General features: G+C 47.0%; 2 protein-coding genes across 4 annotated transcripts in view; both read left to right on the forward strand.

Moving 5' to 3' along the window:
• Positions 1–21740, forward strand: part of LOC144142632 (protein kinase C-binding protein NELL1-like) — a 98462-nt gene that overhangs the window by 13107 nt on the left and 63615 nt on the right. The gene's annotated exons all lie outside the window — the stretch shown is intronic.
• LOC144142631 (uncharacterized) lies at positions 1511–4084 on the forward strand. The gene has a single exon (XM_077674276.1). It carries the CDS (start codon positions 1630–1632, stop codon positions 3931–3933), a length of 2304 nt encoding a protein of 767 aa, XP_077530402.1. The 5' UTR covers positions 1511–1629; the 3' UTR covers positions 3934–4084.

Below are 21740 nucleotides of genomic sequence, written 5' to 3' on the forward strand. Positions count from 1 at the left end.
TCCGATTACGAACACCGTAGCTATGCTCCTTTAAGCGTTCGTTCAGGCATCTGCCCGATTGCCACACGTCAACCTTGCCGCAACGTAGCGGAATCTGGTACACGACACGCTCAATGCACTCAACAAATTTATTCCTGTGCTTTGTCTTGCATGAAGGCTTCGCCGAGCTATTAGGTTTTGACAACCGTCTGAGCTTTCCTAGCTTCTCGGGAGCAGAAAAAACTACTTTTATGTTGGAGCGAGAAGCTATCTTGTTGAGATTATGGGACAAGAAATGCAGGTATAGGATCACCGCCACCTTGCTTTTCTCCGTTTGCGGGGTGAGCATCATCATGTTCTTTCATGCGTGACTTCCTGAGTATGCACTCAACCACCGATACCATAACATGAGTTGGGTACCCTGCTTCTGCCAGGCGGATCGTCGGCTTTGCAAAGCAGACTTGCGATACGTCGCAAGTAACAAAGTACATTTTCGTTGAATTTCCCGAGAATCTCCTGCGATGCAAACACGGTTATGTGCGAATTCGTAGTAAATATGAGAACAACACAAAAACGATAAAGGATGGTGTAATTACGGGAGGACAGTACAGTAACTGGACACTCAAACCTTTGCAGTCAGTATCAGTATCAGTGCTTATAAGTATCCTTGTACATTTTTGGTTGCTAACATACGGTGGAGTAAGTACCCTAGCAGGGTCTCCCGGAAAGCTGTAGTCGTTGCCCATCGGTTTCACTGAACAGGGAAAGAAATGGTTTGACGTTTTTTGTGCTGTGTTGTCGTCACGGTTCTTCGCGCAGGCTGTTTTTATCACGTCACAATCGATTGCGCCTCATCGTCCTCGCGACCACGTCAATACGTCATCTCGTCTGGCGTTTCAGAATAGAACGACGATGCGGACTTGATGGTTTCTTGCCACGGTTGAGAGTGACGAGAAGACAGTATATCGAAAAACTTTCCGTAGATTTTGCGGTCTTGTGTATTGTTCACCTGTTTCGCATCAAGGTCTACTTGATGCCTACCGATACCGATCGTTAGTCAAAAACAGGGACGGTACCTTGGCTGCGGGGGTGATGTAACGCGACGCTCCCAGACGCACCCGCCAACGACGAAGGAGTAGCAGCATCGTGAGCCCTCATTCACACAGCCGTCACCTTCTCCGTCACGACACCTTCACGTCAAGAAACCCAGGGTTCGCACAGGTCCTTGAAATCCTTGAAAACCATTGAATACAGAAATGTCATTTTCAAGGCCTTGAAAGTCCTGGAATTTTTCAACAGTCCTTGAAAACCCTTGATTTTCTTGGTGGTAATCAGTGTCGATTTTTTTTAGAGGAATTTAAAATCTTTCTCCCCCTATTTTAAGTTTTAAGCAATGTAAAAAGTTTGTAGCAAGCGTTTCAATTTATTGCAACAAAGTGACAATACAATTAGCGGATTTTTTAAAAGCATGAGGCAACATTGGGAGCAAGAACGTGTCAATCCAATCCACGTCTTCATTCAATCCAATGCAATCCGCCTTTTCGTCGCCGTCTTGCGTGTGCGCGCACATTGCTTACAGCGCCTCATTTGCTTCTTCTGTGCTTGTTTTTACGCGGCAAATGGTGGTCGTAGTGGCAGTTGAAGTTCATCATGCCCGGGAAGTGCACCTTTCAGCAGTCGTGGCTGAGCAAGGACCCGTATAAGGACTGGGTTTCGCCAGACCCAGCGAGCGCAAATCGCGCCAAATGCCGACTGTGCGGAAGAACGTTTGACATTTCGTCAATGGGCGAATCCGCGCTAAAAAGCCACCAGCAAAGTGCGAAGCACAATGCGAACGTGAAGACAGTAGGTGGTGCCTCCTTGCAGAGTTACGTGGTGCCATGCGCGAGTGCCCGACCCGTCACCGCTGTCCCAACACAGCCATCGGATTTGAACTCAGCAGTCAAAGTGCACGAATTGGTGACAGATGCGGAGATTTTGTGGACTTTAAAGGTGGTGACGTCTCACTACTCTTACAGTTCATCAGCGCACACAAATGATCTCTTCAAAAAAATGTTCCCGGACAGTGAGATCGCAAAGGCCTTCGCTTGTGGGGAAAAAAAGTGCGCTTACGTAGCGTGCCATGGTCTTGGGCCTTATTTTTCTTCGTCTTTGCAACATGAGATAGAGAAAGCCGACTGTTACGTCGTCCTGTTTGATGAGTCTGCTAACGATTTTTTACATCAAAAGCAAATGGATGTTCACATCCGATACTGGGACTCATCTCAAAGAGTCACGACAAGGTACTTCACATCCGTTTTTATGGGCCACGCAACGGCAGATGACATTCAAGAAAAGCTGTTGAACTCACTGGAGCAGTTGCCGCTGTCGAAGGTCCTGCAAATTTCCATGGACGGACCTAATGTGAACTTGAAGTTTTTCAGAGGTCTGCAGGAGTATCTTCAACAAAACTATCAGGTGCAGTGTGTAGATTTGGGCACTTGTGGACTGCACATTGTACACAATGCCTTCAGGGCAGGGTTGACTGCCAGCCACTGGGGCTTGGACACACTACTGTCAAGCTTGAGTGCACTGTTCGAGGACTCTCCAGCAAGACGTGAAGACTTCACAGCAGTGACTGGCCAGACAACATTTCCCCTAAAGTATGTTGCCCATCGCTGGGTGGAAAATGTCCCCGTGATGGAGCGAGCCCTGTTTTTGTGGTCTGATGTGAAAAAATACATTGAGTCTGCAAGAAGAAAGGAAGTGAATCTGCCAAAGTGTGCCTCGTTCCAGAACTTGTGCAACTTCTCCACTGACCCACTGGTTCCAGCAATGCTTCATTTTGCTCTTGGGGTTGCAAAGATTGCAACGCCTTTCCTGACAGAATATCAAGCAGACAAGCCTCTTGTGTTCCTTCTGGCAAAGGACCTTGAGACTGTTGCCAAAGTGCTTCTCACAAAGTTTGTAAAGTTTTCAGTTCTGTCTGCGTCAACAGCAGTCACAAGCCTGTTGAAAATTAACATTGAAGACCCAAGCAACCACCGTGCACTTGAAAAGGTGGATATCGGCCACACAGCCGAACAAATCCTCAAGGACTCAAAGGTCAGCGCCAAAGATTCATTTGCATTTAAGATGCAGTGCAAGACATTCTTAGTGAACATGACCAAGAAGATCCTTGAGAAGAGCCCTCTGAAGTATACCTTTGTGAGAGGCTTATCCTCGTTGGACCCCCGGCAGATGTGCACCAAACCAGAGCAGTGCCTAGCAGGTATGAAGAAAGTTCTGGATGCCCTTATTGTTGCAAGAAGGTTGCATAGTCACCAACGAGACTCAGTACTTGCCGAGTATGCTGGGATGCTGCAAGAAGAAAAGCATAAGCTGAGACTGTTCGATAAGAGCGCAGACAGGCTGGACGAATTTTTCGCAGAACTTCTGAAGTTCAATTCGTCCTACACCGAGCTATGGAAAGTGGTGCACCTCCTTCTTACCCTTAGCCATGGTCAGGCCACCGTAGAGAGGGGGTTTAGTGTAAACCGTCAAGTCTCTGTCGAGAACTTGAAGGATGCCTCCTACATCGCGCAGAGGATCATATGTGATGCCGTCTACAAGGTAGGCGGTATCCTGCAAGTTCCCATTACCAAAGAGTTGAGGATTTCAGTGTCAGCAGCTAGGCACCGCTATCAAGCGTATCTTGAATCTCAGAAGAAGGAGCAGCTTGAAGGAGCAAGACAGTCGAAAAGGCGCATTGTCGAGGAGGAGATTGAAAACTTGAGGAAGAAGAAGGCGAAGCTTGTGTCAACGGTAGCTGATCTAATTTCTTCAGCAGATACCTTTGCTGAGAAAGCGGAAGAGACAGGGGATATTACCCTCATTGTCAAATCAAACAGCCTCAGAAAAACAGCTAAAACGAAGAAGGAAGAGCTCCTAAGCCTCAGCCAAGAAATAACCGAGAAGATGAAAGAGCTTTCATGAATCATGAACACCTACTGAAGTGTTGTGCAATAAGTTCCTAAATATGATACAGTCAATATGTTCTACGTGTTGTGCAATAAGTTTTGCAGTCTTGAGAAGTTCTTTCTGTATAAGTATTTACAAATAAACCGTTATGTTGGGTCCTTGAAAATGTGTTTTCTGGTCCTTGAAAGTCCTTGAAAACCCTTGAATTTTGGCCTTTGTTGCCTGTACGAACCCTGGAAACCGCGGTGGAGACGTAAACGGGGTGGCGTTCGTACTGGAGCTCTCCGTTAGAGTACAGGGTCGTCCGCCTAGTGATCAGTTTATCCTAGAATTGAGCGTGCTTAATCTGAAAAGTAAAGAAAAGGGCTTATATTTTTACGTGTGTTCACTTTTCGTTAGATTTAGCCGTAAAAATTCGTTTTCTGATTGGCTGGTTTATCACGGGGCATGCTCCCGTCGCGTTGACGGGACGGAAACGTAGCGCTCGGCTTCCCGTCACCGTCGCACCGTTTTCGGCGAGAAATCACCCAAAAAACCGTCGCCCATGACGGAAGACGGTGACGTGACGGTGACGTGCGGGCTGAAAAACGGATGTGTGAATGAGGGCTTAGACGCTGAAGAAATAGGAGGACGTTGTTCCTCCGGCTTGCGGGCGTTTCGCTGGTAACTCCCGTGAATAGTGTAAATAACGTAAATGCACCTAATTTTCAACCTAACAATATTTTTAGGGCCGCCTCGTCAGACGAGGTATACAGAGGCTTTCAGGGCCTATAGGAGCGTCAAGGCGAGCGAAACAACAGAACGGACAACTGCATGGGCGACTTGGTATTGGTTCGTGGCTATACTAACTCGAACAGACGAGATGGACGAAAAAAGATGGAACAGGACGAGCGCTGACTCAGAGAACTTATGTTTCATTGACGAACAGATTAAATAGATACAAATGCACATGGACCGAGCTGCGCATGGTACAATACAGGTCACATGCCTTGTCTTCGTATCTTGTAACTGGTATTGTGTCACGCGCAGCTCTGTCTGTGTTCGTTTTTATATCTTGAATCTGTTCTTCAATGAAACGTTAGTTGTGAGTCAGCGCTAGACTTGTTGCTTCTTTCATCGTCCATCTCGTCTGTTCCTGCTGTTCGTGCACGAGCACAAGTAAAGCGTCCATGGGACCTAGGCCTGCGCGGGGAAAGTAATATACGCACAGGCTTTTGGCTGTCTTCCTACCTGCCTCGCGTGTGCTTTTTAAAATCGCTTACTTTGTTTTGTTACTTCACTTTCCGCCTCTGCGCGCTTTCAAGGGTGGCCGCTGAATAAACAAGCACGGCCCTCACCGAATTCCCAACACCACCTGTTCTGTTATGCTCAAAGTCTCGTCAACGACGTCGCGTGTCTTCCGCCTCGCCGATCCGGACGTGAAAATAGCACGCAACGCGAACGACGCTTAGTTCCGCGTTCACACACACCGACTCCGTGGAACTCTAATAAAAGGGTGGATGCGGGAAACGGAACGACAACAAGCGAAAAAGAAACGAACGTCTACGGTTGTCAGCGTTCCGCGTCCTTGTGCCGTCCTAAATCGCGACAATCGGATCGCGGACCCTACCGGAAGTAGGCGGACGGCGCGTTTCCCTTGCGGATCAGGCGCTTTTCCGCGCGAAAGAGGGAACAGAAGAACCGGAATAATGCGCAACGTGAAAAGAAACGCACGAAGTCCGTGTCCTATACTGCGATGCGTGTAGCCTTGGGGTCTGCAGCCGGATTGCTATCTGCTCGATGCGCGGGACTGCTCAAATAGAGGAGTTCCGGCGCCGCGTGAATCGATAGGACCCGGGCCCTCAAGGCTCGTCGCGTTCCGGCCGACCGCGACCGGTCACTTTGTCCCCCACTTGCCCTCGCCGGACATCCACTCCGGAGACGGGAAAGTAGGGTAAGCGTCGCTTGTTGCTGCTGATGACCGACAGAGAGAGAGAGAGAGAGAGAGAGAGAGAGAGAGAGAGAGAGAGAGAGACCGCCTAATACCATGGCGCACATTTTTTTATTTGGTCACCCTGAATAATTTGTTAGCTGACACCTTATCGAATGTGTGAGCCACACTTTTGTTAAATGTAAGCTTTAGTTAACGCTCAGTCACTGCATTATTGCCCTGACCACTGCAATTCCTTTTGCGATAGCTATACCGGATGCGTGCGTTACAATCAGTATGTCATCGTACCGCCTGACCCCCGACCATCGTTCCGTGTGCTACATTGCGGAATCCTATAACAGATTATGTTGCTACAAAACGAAAGGGGAATTTGACGCGCTGAGCAAAATATGGGACTTTTTGGGGTAGACGCTATTTAATTCGTCCTCAGCAGTACTCCCCTCCGGAACGAGTAGCAGTAGAAGTAATGTAGCGAGTTGGGCCTTCCGTCCAAGCACACCTTCGAAAAAGATCAGATCTGAAGGAGGCAAAACTGCAGAACAAGCGGAAAAGATGATCGCCGGGCCAATGAGGCAGTGTGAGGTACCGGCCGGCCTTTCTGCACGTGTCATCTGCTTTATTACTGTTTCTGCTTCCAAGACAAGGTTGAGGGCCGCAGTTTCTTGTCAGTGGATTGAGTGCGAACCTTAACAGTGTTTCCTCACATATCTGTTGTTATTTGTATCTGTAAAAAAACGGTACATGTCCAATGTACTGTCCTCAAAAACTGACCACGGAACTCACTTCCTTCGCATTGATGACACGTTTGGTTGTGGAAGGCAGGGCAAAGAAAGTATAGAGCGATATCCACGTTTTGGTGTTTTTTTTTTGCTTATTTGGTTTTACTTACTTTTTGCGTAATCTTTTAAAACAACGTTATTCGCCTTTTATTTCTTGTTGTTTTCCGTGTAGACATATTTAAAAAAAAAAACTGGCGCATTTGATGCCCCGTGCTATATCTGTGCTGCGAGGCGCTGCTTATGTTGCCAGCCGGCAGACTTATTTTAACCAGCTGGTGATATCAAACGTCAATCAAAATCTCGATACACGGACGTTCTCGATTTCCATCTGCTTCAGAAGAATGGTCGTGGGGAAGGGAGATCGAGGCCACTTGTGATCAGCAGTAAACGTCTTAGCAACTGAGCAGCTCCTGCGGTCGCACTTGTCAAGTATTAACAATTCGCAGGTGTCTGACCTTTTAAACAAATTATGAAATGCAAAACGTTTGCACACATCGGGAGTGGGCTTTCGCTGTTGCGCAGTGGAGCACTCCTGCAGCCTGATTGCTCCAATAAAGTCGCAGCTAGGGAAGGGCAAAGTCGTTTTATATCCCCTGCAAGCTGCCGAGATTGACATTTCGTTTGGTCAGCTTGCACTACGCTCGCGCAGCAGCAACAGACCATTGCTACACTGGAGCTCATTCATTTCACCTGTTGTTACATAGAGCGTGATAGTGTTCAATTGTCTGGAGGGAAAAGTGCGCGAGCGGGTACGAAGTTGACGGTACGTGAAAAAGAAGGCCTGAATTGCATTGACTGTGCAATATCAACAACGGAGGGTCGAACCGTTTCGGCAGGAACCGGTAACCGTTATTTGTTTTTTTCGGTTCAGTTCCGGTTCGGGTTCAGCGTGATCAAAAAATAACGGTTCGGGTTCGGGTTCAGTTCCGGAAAAAATACCGGTTTAGTTCCGGTTTTCGCTTCGGTTTGGTTCCAATTCAACACCCTGATATATATCTGATCGCGGCTGATTTTCTCTCGGCTTTGATTTTATTCCTGTTTCATACAAAAATGACAATCTCCTCATTCGCCGCTGTAAAGCACCTTCAATAGCCGAATAGCACGCCAATAAGGGCTGCATCTTTGATGTATACACACACGCGCGCGCGCGCACACGCGCACGCACAAACAGAGACAGACATGTGGCTCTGTGTGTGTGTGTGTGTGTATACATCAAAGATGCAGCCCTTATTGGCGTGTTATTCGGCTATTCGGACTCCCTCTGAAGAAAGGGAGTCCTCTCCCTGAAACGTCAGTAAACTTCTATTTTTAGTTTTAATTTCCTTCTCGTGTGTCTCTGTCTCTATAACCTTATTTTTTCGCGCTCTGTGTGAGTTTTTGATTCCAGATTATATATATATATATATATATATATATATATATATATATATATATATATATATATATATATATATATATATATATATATATATATAGGGTTTGGAAATGAGGGGCTCGTTAGGAAATACAAAAAGAAATGCCGGCAGTCTAGAATGCCAAAGAAGGCATAGGGGAACGGTTAGGCTATTTTTTACCGTTAGTGACGTTACATTATTTTTTTATTATTAATTACGTGAGAAAGAAAGAAAGAAAAACACGCGCCCAGAGTGGGGACCGAACCCACGCCTTTCGATATATATATACATATATATATATATATATATATATATATATATATATATATATATATATATATATATATATATATATATATATATATATATATATATCGAAAGGCGTGGGTTCGGTCCCCACTCTATATATATATATATATATATATATATATATATATATATATATATATATATATATATATATATATATATATATATATATATATATCAACGCACGTTCGTGTCTGTTGTTTACATACAGGATGGAAATCACTCTGCCACAGTCAAACACGCAGACTTGTTGCACAGTGGACACGAGCGACGGATATATATTATTGAGGGATGGCCATCCCATCCATTTTCCTTGGTGTTTCCCCGCTTGTCTCACGACGGATGCTTCCGCCAGAACAAAAGCGCTGGGAGCCAGCCTGAAGGGGGCAATAAAAGTGCGTTGCCTCTCATTCGATCCATGCCACTCCGCGTTTCCCGGAAGTCGAAGTCGTGTAGACACGTCATGCGTGCATACACAGTACGCGGGCTATACAGTAAGCACCCCAGCTCCGACGGGTCCGCCGAATGTCTCTGCTGAGCTTGCGTTCGGACTGAGGCTGGCCTTCTTTTAAAGGGACAGACAGCCGATTTTTGTGGAGAGCGTGTCCTCTATCTCATATGAAATCCAGCATTTTATGTACTTGGGTAACCGCAAGGAATTAAAAAAAAAACAGGCGGAAATAATTTTAATTTGGCACTAATATTTCTGAAGTCTGGAAGGTGGCGACGCGTAGTGTCTAAACGTGACACTACGTTACATGTCCAAACAACTCCGTTGATTTCAAAGCGTGATTGAAAAACCGCATAAACGAATACGAAAGGTTGCACATTATTGTGTTTTAGCCGGGGACAAGTTTTTAAACACCTATTTTATTCTCACGTGTAGTTAGAAATATTTTTCCGCACGACTGACTGTCATGGTTGCAGCATTCTTTTTGGCGGGACGCGTATGGCTGGTAGATATAAAAATTCCAATTTCAAAAGTTCTATGGCACTATAAGCAAAACCGTTTTGGGTTGAGGTGTTTTAAGTGATTCCCTTTCATTTGGGATAGAGAAAATATACTCGACACAAACCGGTTGTCTGTTCCTTTAAAACTTTCCAGCCAGCAACTGGTTAAACTCCACGTATTGCAGGCGATTCCACTTCATAGTTCGCCTAGCGGTCACGGTGCGACTTTTGCGCGTAATAAGAGCAAGCTGCACTCCTCTTACGCCTCGGTGACAGTCACGCCGCCTCTGTTTCTTTCGTAATAACCGATATTTCGTTATAAGCGAACTCGGAAGGCTAGCAGAGCAAGCAGGTCGGGCAGCACCGACGCCGGGTCGTTTGCAGCTAGTGTTTGCTGTGTTCCGGGCCTCGCCCGGGGCGGCGGCGTCGTGTATCGATTCCAACGTCCAGGTCGAGCGCCGGCCCGCGCGTCTTGATCGATACTTCGGGGAAGCGCGGGCCACTGCCTGCCGCCGGCCCGTCGGCAGCAGCAAAGGCAGCCGGCTACCGCGCGCTCCGCTGGTTCTACAACGGCTTGGGCTTGACTTGGCTGCCGCCTTAATAGCCGCGTCGCCGCCGCCGTTACCGTCGCGGAGTCTCCGTTGTCCGCTAGAGTTTGGCGAAGGGGGCGGGAGAGAGTCTGCGGATTGGCGCGGTGTGGACTGTTGCCGGAGCTGTCTGTATCGGCGCCGGGCGCGGACCCTTGGCTTTGCGCCCCGTTCAGCGCCCCCTGCGGTGCTGTGTGCTCTGCGCTTTTCGGTCCACTGGCGAGCCCGTGCCACGTGAGTGTCGGGGTACTCGTTGGTGTCGATAGCGATGTAGAGCGCTTCTGCGAAGTGTGGGAAGCCAACCGTGCGGTGTTTCCCTTTGTTTCCCTACGACGGGGAGCAATAACTCTGATTTCAAACCGAAAGAGGTGGGGGGAATGAACTTAATGTTGCCATTGCGTCCGGTAGAACGTTACTCAAGAGCTTGTAACTAGGCCGAGGTGTCAGGTATTTAGAAGGTTAGGAACGGGTCGGTAGGGAGCTGCAAGGTATTTATAGGGATATTGGGAAAATGATGTCAAAGGGTGAAGCCAACTAAGGCCTTACATTAGAAAACGCTCTATTGGCGTGAGAGGGGAGATGGAGCGGCATTCCTACTCACGTGTTTTCGAGTCGCCGGGAGATTTTATCACAGTTGATGTTTGCGCCAATGACGGGAGCGAAGGCATCAGGACAATTTTCCTGCTGAGTGGCGCACATTTAGCGAAAGAATGGGGGAAGTAGGGAGTACCTGGGACACGATTCAGGACTTCTCACCACCCCGCTCTATCTGGTCACAGGCGTGCATATGTACGCAATAACTCTGTATGAGTTCAATTATGAATAATCGCGATAGCATAGTAGATTTTGATTTTTACGAGCACACACCTTTTCGCACGGCACGTATGCTGACCCTGCCAACTGTTTTTGTGTTCCTTTCACTCTTCTCTGGCCTAATTTAGTCCGGACTGCCAGCTCTATGCTCTCATTTGTTTGGGTATTTTGATGGCTTGCAAATTAGTTTTCCTGCCCAGCTAATTTCCAAGCAACTGCTCTAACCACAAGTGTATGGAAAGAAGGAATACAACACCGCAGGTGTCGTTTACTCGTGTCACAAACAAGGATTCGCTGACTTCTCTAAAGCAGTAACTTCGTTTGTTTTTGAGACGTCAGCTGCAAAATCGATTGTAAGGGTCACTTTTTTCTCTAAGTATAATGTTCCATAGCGAATACCCAAGGTCGTTATCCGGAATTTTCACCAGGGTAGACAGTTGCGACCGGGTCAACGGTTTGAATGAAACACTGTCCTGGTGCTTCGGGCAAATAAATCACAGCAACATATTTTCCCAAGTGTTTCAACTGTTTTGTTGTTGCCCTTAACGAGTCGTACCTGAAAAAAAGAAAAAGAAATAGAGTGTTAATGCATGGCGGGGCGGCGGTGTAACACTGAGAAAATTGTCTAGAAATGTTTGAGTGTTTCTACACTGGTGAGTAATAATGCGGGCAATTTCCCATCAGTGCAATTAACTGTAGGGAAGCTGTTGATATCACTTAAATCACTTAGTGAAGCCGTTGATATCACTTGAATCTGCTATCCGCACTGACGTTTTCAGGGGACCCTCAACAAAGTGTTTTAACTAATTGTCTCAGCTATTTCCCTGTTCAGTGCGGATTTACCTGTACAGAAGGTCGCGAGTTCGATCCCTGGCCGACGAGGCTGCATTCATTTTCGAGGCGACCAACGAAGCGTCCGTATAAAAGAAATTCCCGCGCACAATTTGTAATCTCAGTAGTTCTGAATGTGCGGCGTATGTACCTGTGCGGCGTATGTACCTTGTAACGCAAGGCAAGTCGGTTGCTGACAACCGACGCCCCGATTCAAAGGGAAAGCCACTAATCATCATCATCAGCAGCAGCAGCAGCGCGGTAGGGAGTCTACATGCCGCCGAGGCGCAGCGGGAGCTGGGGTGCGTTAACCCTATGCCTTCATTATTTTCTTCGCTGTTGGAAGCATTGTGAAGGTTACGAGGTCGCGAGCCTCTAGAGCGCGGACGTCATCCATAGTGTGCTTTTCTCGCGTTTCGTTGCCCTTATGATATAGCGGTTACCAACCCCTTCTCATTTGAGGGGCTGCGACGAAACCGGCTTGTACGAGCCAGCCAAGTCAAGCCGAGTCAAGTCACCTGGCGCCCAATAAGGCACGAAATTACAGTTTTGAAGCCACGAGGGATCGCAGAGATTTGAATTTTAGGGAACAAAATATTGAGTATATGCGCCCAAGTCACTAGAGAGATAAAAATGCGCCGGTGAAAAAAAAAAAGTGAACTTTAATTATTGGAAAAGTTAGACATTCGGTTCATATTACGACGGCCTTATATGATCTGGGGAACGTAAAGCAGGGAGGGACAACAGGTGGGGAAGGAAGTTTAACGGCCATAGGTCGACGGATGCATGGCAACACGTAAAAGGAGGCACAACACTGGATAATATGTAAGGAGATATACGATGTAAGGTAACGCATGGGGCAAGATAAGGTAATAGCATGTAAGATGCGATCTGAGATGTGATGTGATATAATGCGTCAGAAAACTTGGGAAGAAAGACTGTGTTCAACTGCTGGATAGCACGGGATGGCCGTGATTGAATGGATTAGTCCCGCCCTTGACTTAAAAAAGCTGATTAACGATTAAAAAAACTGATTACTATTACTTCGAAACTTGAATCATTAGAGTAGTTTGTGAATTGTTAGGCATGGTTCACTTACTGAGGAACTCTCGTGGTTGAGCCCAAGATCGCAGATTCGGCTCGTGGTCACGTGGTCGCTTCTCTGATGAAAGCGAAAAGCCCGTGACACCCTCCCGTTCAACGATACATCGTCACACGTCACGGCACCCCTGATGGCCTAAATGTACCTCATCCCCACCTATACTCCGTATACGGGAAGGCGTTTCGCCTGGGAGTGAAACGAAACGTTTCCAGTGAAACCATAGAGTTTCATACTAATATACACTAGAGGGAAATCTGGCGCCACTGTCTAGGGGAGACGCGCTTCAGCGAGAGTTCCGTCATGTACCGGGCAGGCACGTTCCACTTGTCCTTGGCATGGCTCACGAACAGGCTTAAAAGTTGCCTCTGGCTGCAAAAATTCAACAATATTACTGCAGCAGATTAATCGAATTTGTTTTATTATTATGAAATTAAAGCTTGTTTTTCAGGGATTATTTAGAACCTTCATGCAATATGAACAAAAAACAATGTTACCCGTCTTTATTGATTTTGGCTTCAATACGAAAAAGAAGCCATGTGGCTAACCAAGCCAAGGAGGCGAGGAACGTCGCTAGCTGCAATGGCGCCGCCCACGGCGGCCCGCTGATGCAGCGCCAGATTTCCATCCAGTATATATTAGTATGAAACTCTATGGTTGAAACAGCGCGAAAAGGTCAAATTGCCATCATGAGGTCGCTGGATGCGTCTGCTACAACTAGACTTCTATATAGTTCTGAGTTGAAAGCGAGGTTCACATTCCGCTAGATGCGTTGTACCCTAGAGGTTGGCAAGGCGACTGCCTCTTCTTTTGAGGGCTAATCGACAATAAATACTGTTCATCGGGAGTTGAATCTTATTTTTTCTTTCTCTTGTGCGGTTAACTGCAAAGCAGCAGCGATCGATCAACAGCGGCAAAACAAATTATTCCGACATAACATGCTCTGCGTGAAGTCTATAGATTTATTAAAGCCTTAAGAAACAGGGCCGTATGCTGCAGTTATTCATATGGTGCTTCAGTGTACTTTACCGCACTAAGAACGTAGCAGTTTTCATAACTTAGTGTAGCTACTCCGTAACGAAGGTCGTTTGCTCGATTCCCAAACGGGGATCACCCCTCGTTCCCAATTCGATTCGCTATATATTTATATTAGCGGATCAGAGAACCGGAAGTTTACCGCTTCACCGGCGAGATCCGCCGTTGTGATAGCTCAATTGGTAGAGCAGCGCGAACGTTATGCGGAAGTAGTGGGTTCGATTCCCGCTTCCGAAATACGAAGCTTTTTTTTCCACTTTCACTTCTGTTTACCTGTATCACATAAAAGACACGCTTACTTCCTTCGGCGCATTAAAATATTTTCAAGCAGCCGAAAAGCACTAGCAACAAAGAGTCTTACTTATATATATATATATATATATATGGACCCGGGACACTTCAAGGACGCGTTTAATGCCTATGCAGTCTCGCCGGGAAGCCGTTGCAAAAAGCGAAGATGGGGAAGGCGCGACGATGACAGCTGAAGAAGATGGTGTGGGGCTCGCATGTGACATACTGACAATGAGTTGCTAGGTCGGATCGACCATTCCAGTAACAGTTCTATAGCAACGGAATGCCAATTCTTATTTCTCTATTATATTTATATATATATATATATATATATATATATATGTATATATATATATATATATATATATATATATATATATATATATATATATATATATATATATATATATATATATTCATTCTCTGTACCCGTAAGGCTGCATTGAGATGGATGTCAAACTTTCCTTTCGCAGACACTTACTTCACCTTGGGGATTTACCCTAAATTTGGTCGATTAACACTTGTCCACAACTTCGAGTTGTTGATCAATTCGCTGTCGCGCTACAAACTGCTGGCCTCCTGGTTTGCTAGTTGGTAGAGCGACTGCTCCGGTTAAGCGGTGGTCCCGGGTTCGAATCCTGTACCAGGACGAATTTTTATTCAACTGCGAAGTTTATGAGAAAGCTGTACAGCTTTCCACTGGAGCCGTACGGATGCATTGAGGTAGACGTCAAACTTTCCTCCGCAGAAATTTAGTCCACCTTGGGGATTTCCCCTAAACCTGGTCGATATATATATGTGCGTGTGTGTGTATGTACATATCGTTTCTGCGGACAGCTTGACCGGGGAAACAGGTCTTGATTGATTGTGGGGTTTAACGCGTCGACGCAACGCAGGTGATGAGGCGCGCCGTAGTGAAGGGCTCCGGATTAATTTTGACCACCTGGGGATCTTTAACGTGCGCCGAAATCTCGTGCACACGGGCGTTTTTTGCTTTTCGCCTCCATCAGAAAAGCGGCCGCTGCGGCCGGGAATCGAACCCGCCATCTCGTGGGGGAAACAGGTCTATGCTTTGTGCACTTCGCACGCGCGCCCTAAACGACTCACAGGTATTCGTGAAATGTATTCGGCAGGTAGTCGTCGATTTGAATGCAGGTGGAGGCCGACTGGAATTGCACGGCGTTCAGAAAGCTTTTTCTGCACGCGACGAAAACTACCTGCATGCGCTCGTACACTGCCGCTGACTCCTGCCGTGCGTCGCAGCTATCGACGGGTTCAAAACAGATCGTATTGATTGTTGAAAGTTCCTGGAAAGAGAATAAAAGGAAAGGGGGAAAAACGATTGAGACCAGGAAAGCGAGATGACAGCGTATCCTTCTTATGTGAACAAGCAACAACAACAAAAAAAATGCAGCAGTGTTTTGCCGAGCCAACGCTACAGATTTCCATGAACAGCAGCATGAACAGATTTCCATGAACAGACCGAGTGTGGGGGCCCGGGGAACGGTTCGCTTCCTCTGAGGCGCGAAATGCCTTTTAGCTTTCGTCCGTTCCGTTTTTGCAGTTTAGCCCGGAAGTTCTCTTTGCCGCAACGCTCAGTGTGTGTTGCGGCGTAACGGCTGCTCAGAGCGGAAAAGTGGAGCACGGATGGTGGCGCTTCCGTCTCTTCTCGCAAAAGTGGTGCTGGCATCGACGCGCATTATATAAGCATTTCATATCTGTAACCAACGCTGGGCTAACGGGGGAATTTCCCGCTAGAATGCTTACAGTTTTGGAGCAGCCACTCTTTTGACCGAAGTCATTCCTGGTCCATCGTCGAAATACCTAGAGTTTTGCAGGTGCTTCTATTTTGACGGCAATCGCTGCCTACGCCTGCGTCGCCGCGATTTTTGTGACGTCGTGCTGTGAAGTAGGGCTATATAATTTTCTCACAGCGCGATACTTTATAAACGTGGTAGCGCTGTGTTAAGTAGAAGCTGCCGTTGAAATAGGGGCAGTTGCATGACTGGTGGTATTCTGACAGTAGAGGTGGCGCGAACTACTGGGGTGACTGCAAGCCCCATCCCGGCTGCAAATCTTTGCGGTTTTGCTAATGTTTTTAAAGACAATAGCCTCTCTTGGGCTGCTTCAACCCGAAATTTCTGGTCTTGCTGCCTGTATGTATGTCTGTCTAGCTGTCCCTCGATTCAGCCGTCAGGCCAACACTTAAAAGACGAGAACGAGAAGTGCATATAGCCAAAACGTTTCCGGACCACTAAATCTGGAAATATACTCCACACTTTCTGTTGAACAGAGGGAAAACATTAGGCATATTTGAGGCGAAACAGCAATGCACAACTTGTTCTCGCACTGTTGTTGTAATTGAAAATAAACGTGTGCCTTATATTTACGGTAGTGAATAAAAAAATCCCGCCATCTCCACGAAACTACTTATCGGTAAAACCGTGAAACATTCGCCCACACATCATATAAAGACTCGACACGTCAAGCTTTCCACCGCTCCGTTGACAAGCCCGTCGACAACGTCGATGTTTCTGGTGATTATGTAGGGCATGTTTGGGACGATGAGAATCTCCATGAGTAAGTTGGCGAATTCGGTGTGTGACATTTTAACCACCTTGGCCGTCGCCTTCTGCAGAGCGTCTTGTGTCGCGTAGCCCCGTTACGTGTCTTGAGCTCGCAGGCGACGAAAGACAACCTCTTCTTCTTCCTCTCCTCCTTGTTGGGTAGCAACGAATGCGTTGAACGTTATGACCTCTTCGGCCAATATTTGGTTGGCCAATCCCTAGGGGGATCCTGCCACAATCATCATCAATGTGCCGTGTACAATGTGCCGTGTACGGCCAGGTCAGGGCCCGAGCAAGAGGAGCTTCGCCCCTAAAAATACCGTGTCCTTCTACTCTTTGAAGAAGGATGACCAGAAAAACTGTGGGCCCGAGCACCAACGTGAGCGACAATATGCTTTGACTGGGTCGTAGTCCAAGGGGTACACGAAGCAAAACGCGTCTGTTTGTAAGTTGCGATCGAGTATACTTCCTGCCGAATTACCAGAACGAAACTTTGACGAACTAGAGTTTTACTCCAGCGGACAAACATGGGGCTGTTCGTTTCCCTCCCGTAAAAGCCCGTGTATTGGCAGCAGGCGAGAATTCCGCAACGTTTACAACTCCACTGTGAACTATGTAATTTTGAAAAGTAAAATAAAAAACTCGGCGTCATTTTAGACTCTTCTTAGCAGCTAATTGCCATGTAATTTGTTTCGAGACAGTTGCAATAAAACAAGAGTTAGAGCCCCTTTCTGTAATGATACTCGCTTCGAGGATGGACGTGCTTCACTGTGCGGCACTCAATGTGGGAAAGCCATCGTAAGAAAACCGAGATTACAACGATTCTGTAAAGTCGGCTACACCTGTAAGCAAGAATTTATTGCTGCGAAGACAGTTTTTCAGGGGTATATAAGCCGTATAATATGAAGCTAGGAAGGCCCTGGGACCTTTTTTTATTTTTGAGTTTTCCCATACACTGAAGGTGTTGCGCGCAGTTTTGAGATCCCGGGGATTTGAGTGGGCGCCGCGGCGTGGCGCTACGCTCGCGTGCGATGCTTGTCTACTACAGTGAACTAGAATACTTGTATTCTAGTTCACTATATTGTCTGCATTGCTTTGTTGCGGGAGATAGCCTGCTGTATCCTAGCCCTAGACAGCTTTGCTGTATTGATTGATTGATTGATTGATTGATTGATTGATTGATTGATTGATTGATTGATTGATTGATTGATTGATTGTAGGGTTTAACGCGCCGACGCAACGCAGGCGTTGAGCCGCGCCGTAGTGGAGGGCTGCGGATTAATTCCGACCACCTGGAGATATTTAACGTGCGCGAAATCTCGTGCACACGGGCGTTTTTGATTTTCGCCTCCATCAGAAAAGCGGCCGGGAATCGAACCCGCGACATCGTGCTCAGCAGCGCAAACGGCTTTGCTGTAAAAATACGCGTTGTAACAAAGATTTTGGCCCAAAAATTAGAAAAGAGCTTCGGATTATGTGACAACCTCCGAGGCAAACGCAACCACGTGCAAAATGGCACCAGGGTTTCACCTACTGCAATAGAGTTGGTAATGGGCAGTTAGTTTACATGACTGATTTAAAATAACCAAACGATGACTTCAGCGGATACTTTACAACGTTCATGCACGCGCGGACACCCACGCGGTTTGTTCCTTTGCGTATTTCGTTCGTGCATTCTCGGAGCCTGAATATGCCCTAAATTCAACTGGAATTTATTGGCGGTGCACGCGCGTCATTGCTACACACCTAATAAATGAGAATACTCTGGGGCAGCGGTGTGGAACAGCGAAACGTTGAATGGGTTCTACACTATACTATGCCCGCAGCGGTGCTATCACAAACTCTCGCGTATTACTCGGCGCTAAGGAATGCGGAACGAGCTTTTCGCAGCTGTCGCTAAAATGCGAGAACAGCTGAGGCTCGTAACCCACGCACTGCTGCACTGGTTTTCGCCTGACTGTGACACCGTGGCGAAGGCAGGAGGCATAAACTAGATCTTTCGGAGGCTCCAGCTACGTGTCATATCAGTTTGGACACTACAGACGGTGGGAAAGCGAAAGCTTTGGGGGAGAGGCTTCCGTGCCTGGTGTAAACTACTCTACCCGGGAACCCGTTGAGAACGGCAATAGCTCATGTGCGGTATCACTCCTCCTAGCGACGGACCCGGATGTCAACGGACGCGCGCGTTTTGAAAAGAGATTGCTGTGAATGCCTGATATCGTCTGCCTTTTCTCGCGTTGTTTGTTTGTCGTCGCTTCAGTAGTTTACAAGCATATTAAGTCCAAAAAAATCACGGAAACGTCTCGTAGCATGTTCAAACTATTCCCAGTAACGCCCTACTTGTGCCGCGCGGAGTAGCATCCGGCTGCGTTGATGAGGCAAAGCGGCAACTTCCGTTGCCGTTCTTAAGTTGTACCCAGTATAATACTAGCTACTACACGTGACTGGTTTAGAGTTCCGCCTTGTAGGGCGACTGTTTTGTCGCGGGAAGAGAAATCACCGTCCTTCCATGTATGTTTTATCGTGTGAATACTTTACGTCACTGATCTTTGCGTCCTGTTTGCATGTATACATCTGGGCGAAGGCCTTTTCAAAAAAACTTTCTGCAAAACTTTCAGCCACTTCGGGGTATCGATCATTGAAAGGGTTCAGCGCAGTACTATACCAGGGTTGCCAGATCCTTTTTTTTTTGAAGGAAGTACTTCCAGACAGCCTTTCTTCTTTATGGTCGTACATAAGTCTAGTCATTGATCATTTGATAATCAATGATTTTATTTCTTCATACCATGCATACAAAACGCCCGAACTGGGAATATAACGGTGGTCAGGACCGAATTTCGAAGACATTCAAGGAAAGCGCAATCTGAAGCACTTGTGAAAATTGCGAACTTATATTGCAAGGGCTCGTTCGAACTGGGGTGACACTTGACGACAAGCTGTTTCGGAGACCGAGGTCGTACAGAGCCAGGGGGATCTCGAGTAGCAGTTCAGGTGTGCCGCAAGGCGTTGCTCTATTTCCAACGCTGTTTATGTCCATATCTGCTACATACGAGATTCCAACAGTTTCCAAGAGGAGGCGGTGCCGTGGGTGGATTGCGCCTTATAGATGTGAAAGGAAGGGAGAAGGTACTTCTCCTCCTCACTTCTCCACCGCAGCTCCTGTTCTGTGTGTATACTCTGAACGGTGAAAGGCTACTTTATTAGCTCTTTCCCACCGAAAAACACGGCGTACATATGATTGCGGGTCGCGGCAGTCACGAACATCTATCCTACCTTACGGAACGCCTCGGCAAGTGTCTTGGTTGAACCGGTACACGGTGCGCGCCAGCTTAAATGATAACAGCGAGCGCTGCCATGCCACGGGCAATAAAGATAACTCGGCACGCGGCGGTGGGCATTTAAAATGCAGAAGCGGCTTGTCTGCCGGCGTGCGTTTAACGACCACCGCACTACATCTCCATTCGTGTTTCCTGGTGCTTCTTATAGACGTCCGTCGGTGCTACAAAGGACGCTGTGACTCCTTGGCGGCGAAGCGCCTCTTTGGTAAGTCCTAACTTGACCCCTGTTGTAAGAAGTACGCCGTACGACGTCAGGAAACCACGCGTGTTCGTATTTCACTCGCAAGATTAGGCAGCAATGTCCCGGTGTAAGGTGTTCGGCCTTGTAACAGCTCTCTCGAGATTGACTTTGAAAATTAACATTTGAGGTAGCGGAGGGCGGAAGCGGAGGAAGTAGAGGAAGTAGACCCGGATGTGGAAAGTGGAATTCGGATGGGTTTTAGCGGCGAACGTTTTTTCTTTCAGCTGATGTTTATTTATGTGCTATACACCGTTTTCTCCGGGGCGCTGCCATATTCTAGCAAGGGGGGGAATGTTCCAACCCCGACCATTTGTTCATCGTGTTCCACTTGTTTATCGCGTTACAGATGAGCATGCTGCGCATGCCCGCGTGCATGCCCGCATTGCACATGCCGCCTGGTATGTGCAATGTATTAGAAGTAAAAAAAAATAGCAGGGGTGAAGGCTAAATGAAAAAAAAACTTAAAATATATGATCGACACTCCGAAGCGATGCAGGTTTTCTCAACCTCGTAACCAGCGATGCAGGTTACGATGCAGGTTACGATGCAGGTTGCGATGCAGGTTGCGTTGCAGCGGTGCAAGCTATCGATGCAGGTTTTCTTAGCGGTTGCTAAAATGCTACCGATTCACGGCCTACTTTAACGGGCGTGAGCGTGTCGATGAACCTACGTGGTGACGCTCACCACATAAATTATATTAGTTTAGTGTATGTTATCGATATAAAGAGGGCAGATCAGAACGTGCATGAGTGAAGAGCGAGCATAATAAAATTATCTGCCCTTCTTCGCTGCAATGTGCAATAAAGGTACCGTTCATTTGTACAATAACAAAATATTGTCTTCGAATTCGGAGGTTATCACATAATACAACCGCTTCCGCGTCGTTATTTCTCGCTGATAAAACTAAATCTATAGTTTTTAAATCCTTAATCATTTTTTTGGGTAGGCTTAACGAGGAAAGATGTCTTTCCAGCAATGTAGGCGTGTATGGTTGTGAGGCTGACACTAAAGCGAACAGGGTGGTGTTCCTAAGGGAAAGTGTGTGCGTGTGTGTGTGAGAGAGAGAGAGAGAGAGAGAGAGAGAGAGGAGAGAGAGAGAGAGAGAGAGAGAGAGAGAGAAGAGAGAGAGAGAGAGAGAGAGGAGAGAGAGAGAGAGAGAGAGAGAGAGAGAACGTGGCACCTAGCTGGATGGGATACTAATGCTCAATGCAGTTTTGTTTCATCTGAAATATCATACGTTTCGTAGTTCTCTCGGCCTTTGTTCGACGAGTAATGATGCGTTCTTTGATGAACAAGTAAATAAGTCCACTCAGCCTTCGTCAAACGCAGAAGGGTGTGCAGAACGGTTTGTTGGTACACTGTAACTTAACAAAAAAAAAAAAACGGCTCAGACATTGGAACTAAGCAAGAAACAAACAACAGTTTCTTGCTTAGTCTCATCGCGTGCGTTCTTTTCTTGAAGTTCCTCAGACGATTTCTTTTGGCTCTTTCATTCCTGCAGCTTTTCATTAGTAACACTGGCGTTGGTACCCATTCTCCTCATTTCCGGCTAAAGGCGGGACAAAACACCGTCCCACAAGCAGGATGCAGGGCAGCGGGACGACAGCCGCAAAAGCGGGACGTGTCCCGCCTAAATCGGGACGTCTGGTCACTTTAG

This window comes from Haemaphysalis longicornis, unplaced genomic scaffold (genome assembly GCF_048455015.1).
Source record: "Haemaphysalis longicornis isolate Haplotype H1 unplaced genomic scaffold, Haemaphysalis longicornis Haplotype H1 scaffold_6, whole genome shotgun sequence".
Classification (NCBI taxonomy): domain Eukaryota; kingdom Metazoa; phylum Arthropoda; class Arachnida; order Ixodida; family Ixodidae; genus Haemaphysalis; species Haemaphysalis longicornis.

Bases quoted from the DNA above. Each gene is read 5' to 3' on its own strand.
- LOC144142631 (XM_077674276.1), top strand. From the start codon at position 1,630: ATGCCCGGGAAGTGCACCTTTCAGCAGTCGTGGCTGAGCAAGGACCCG.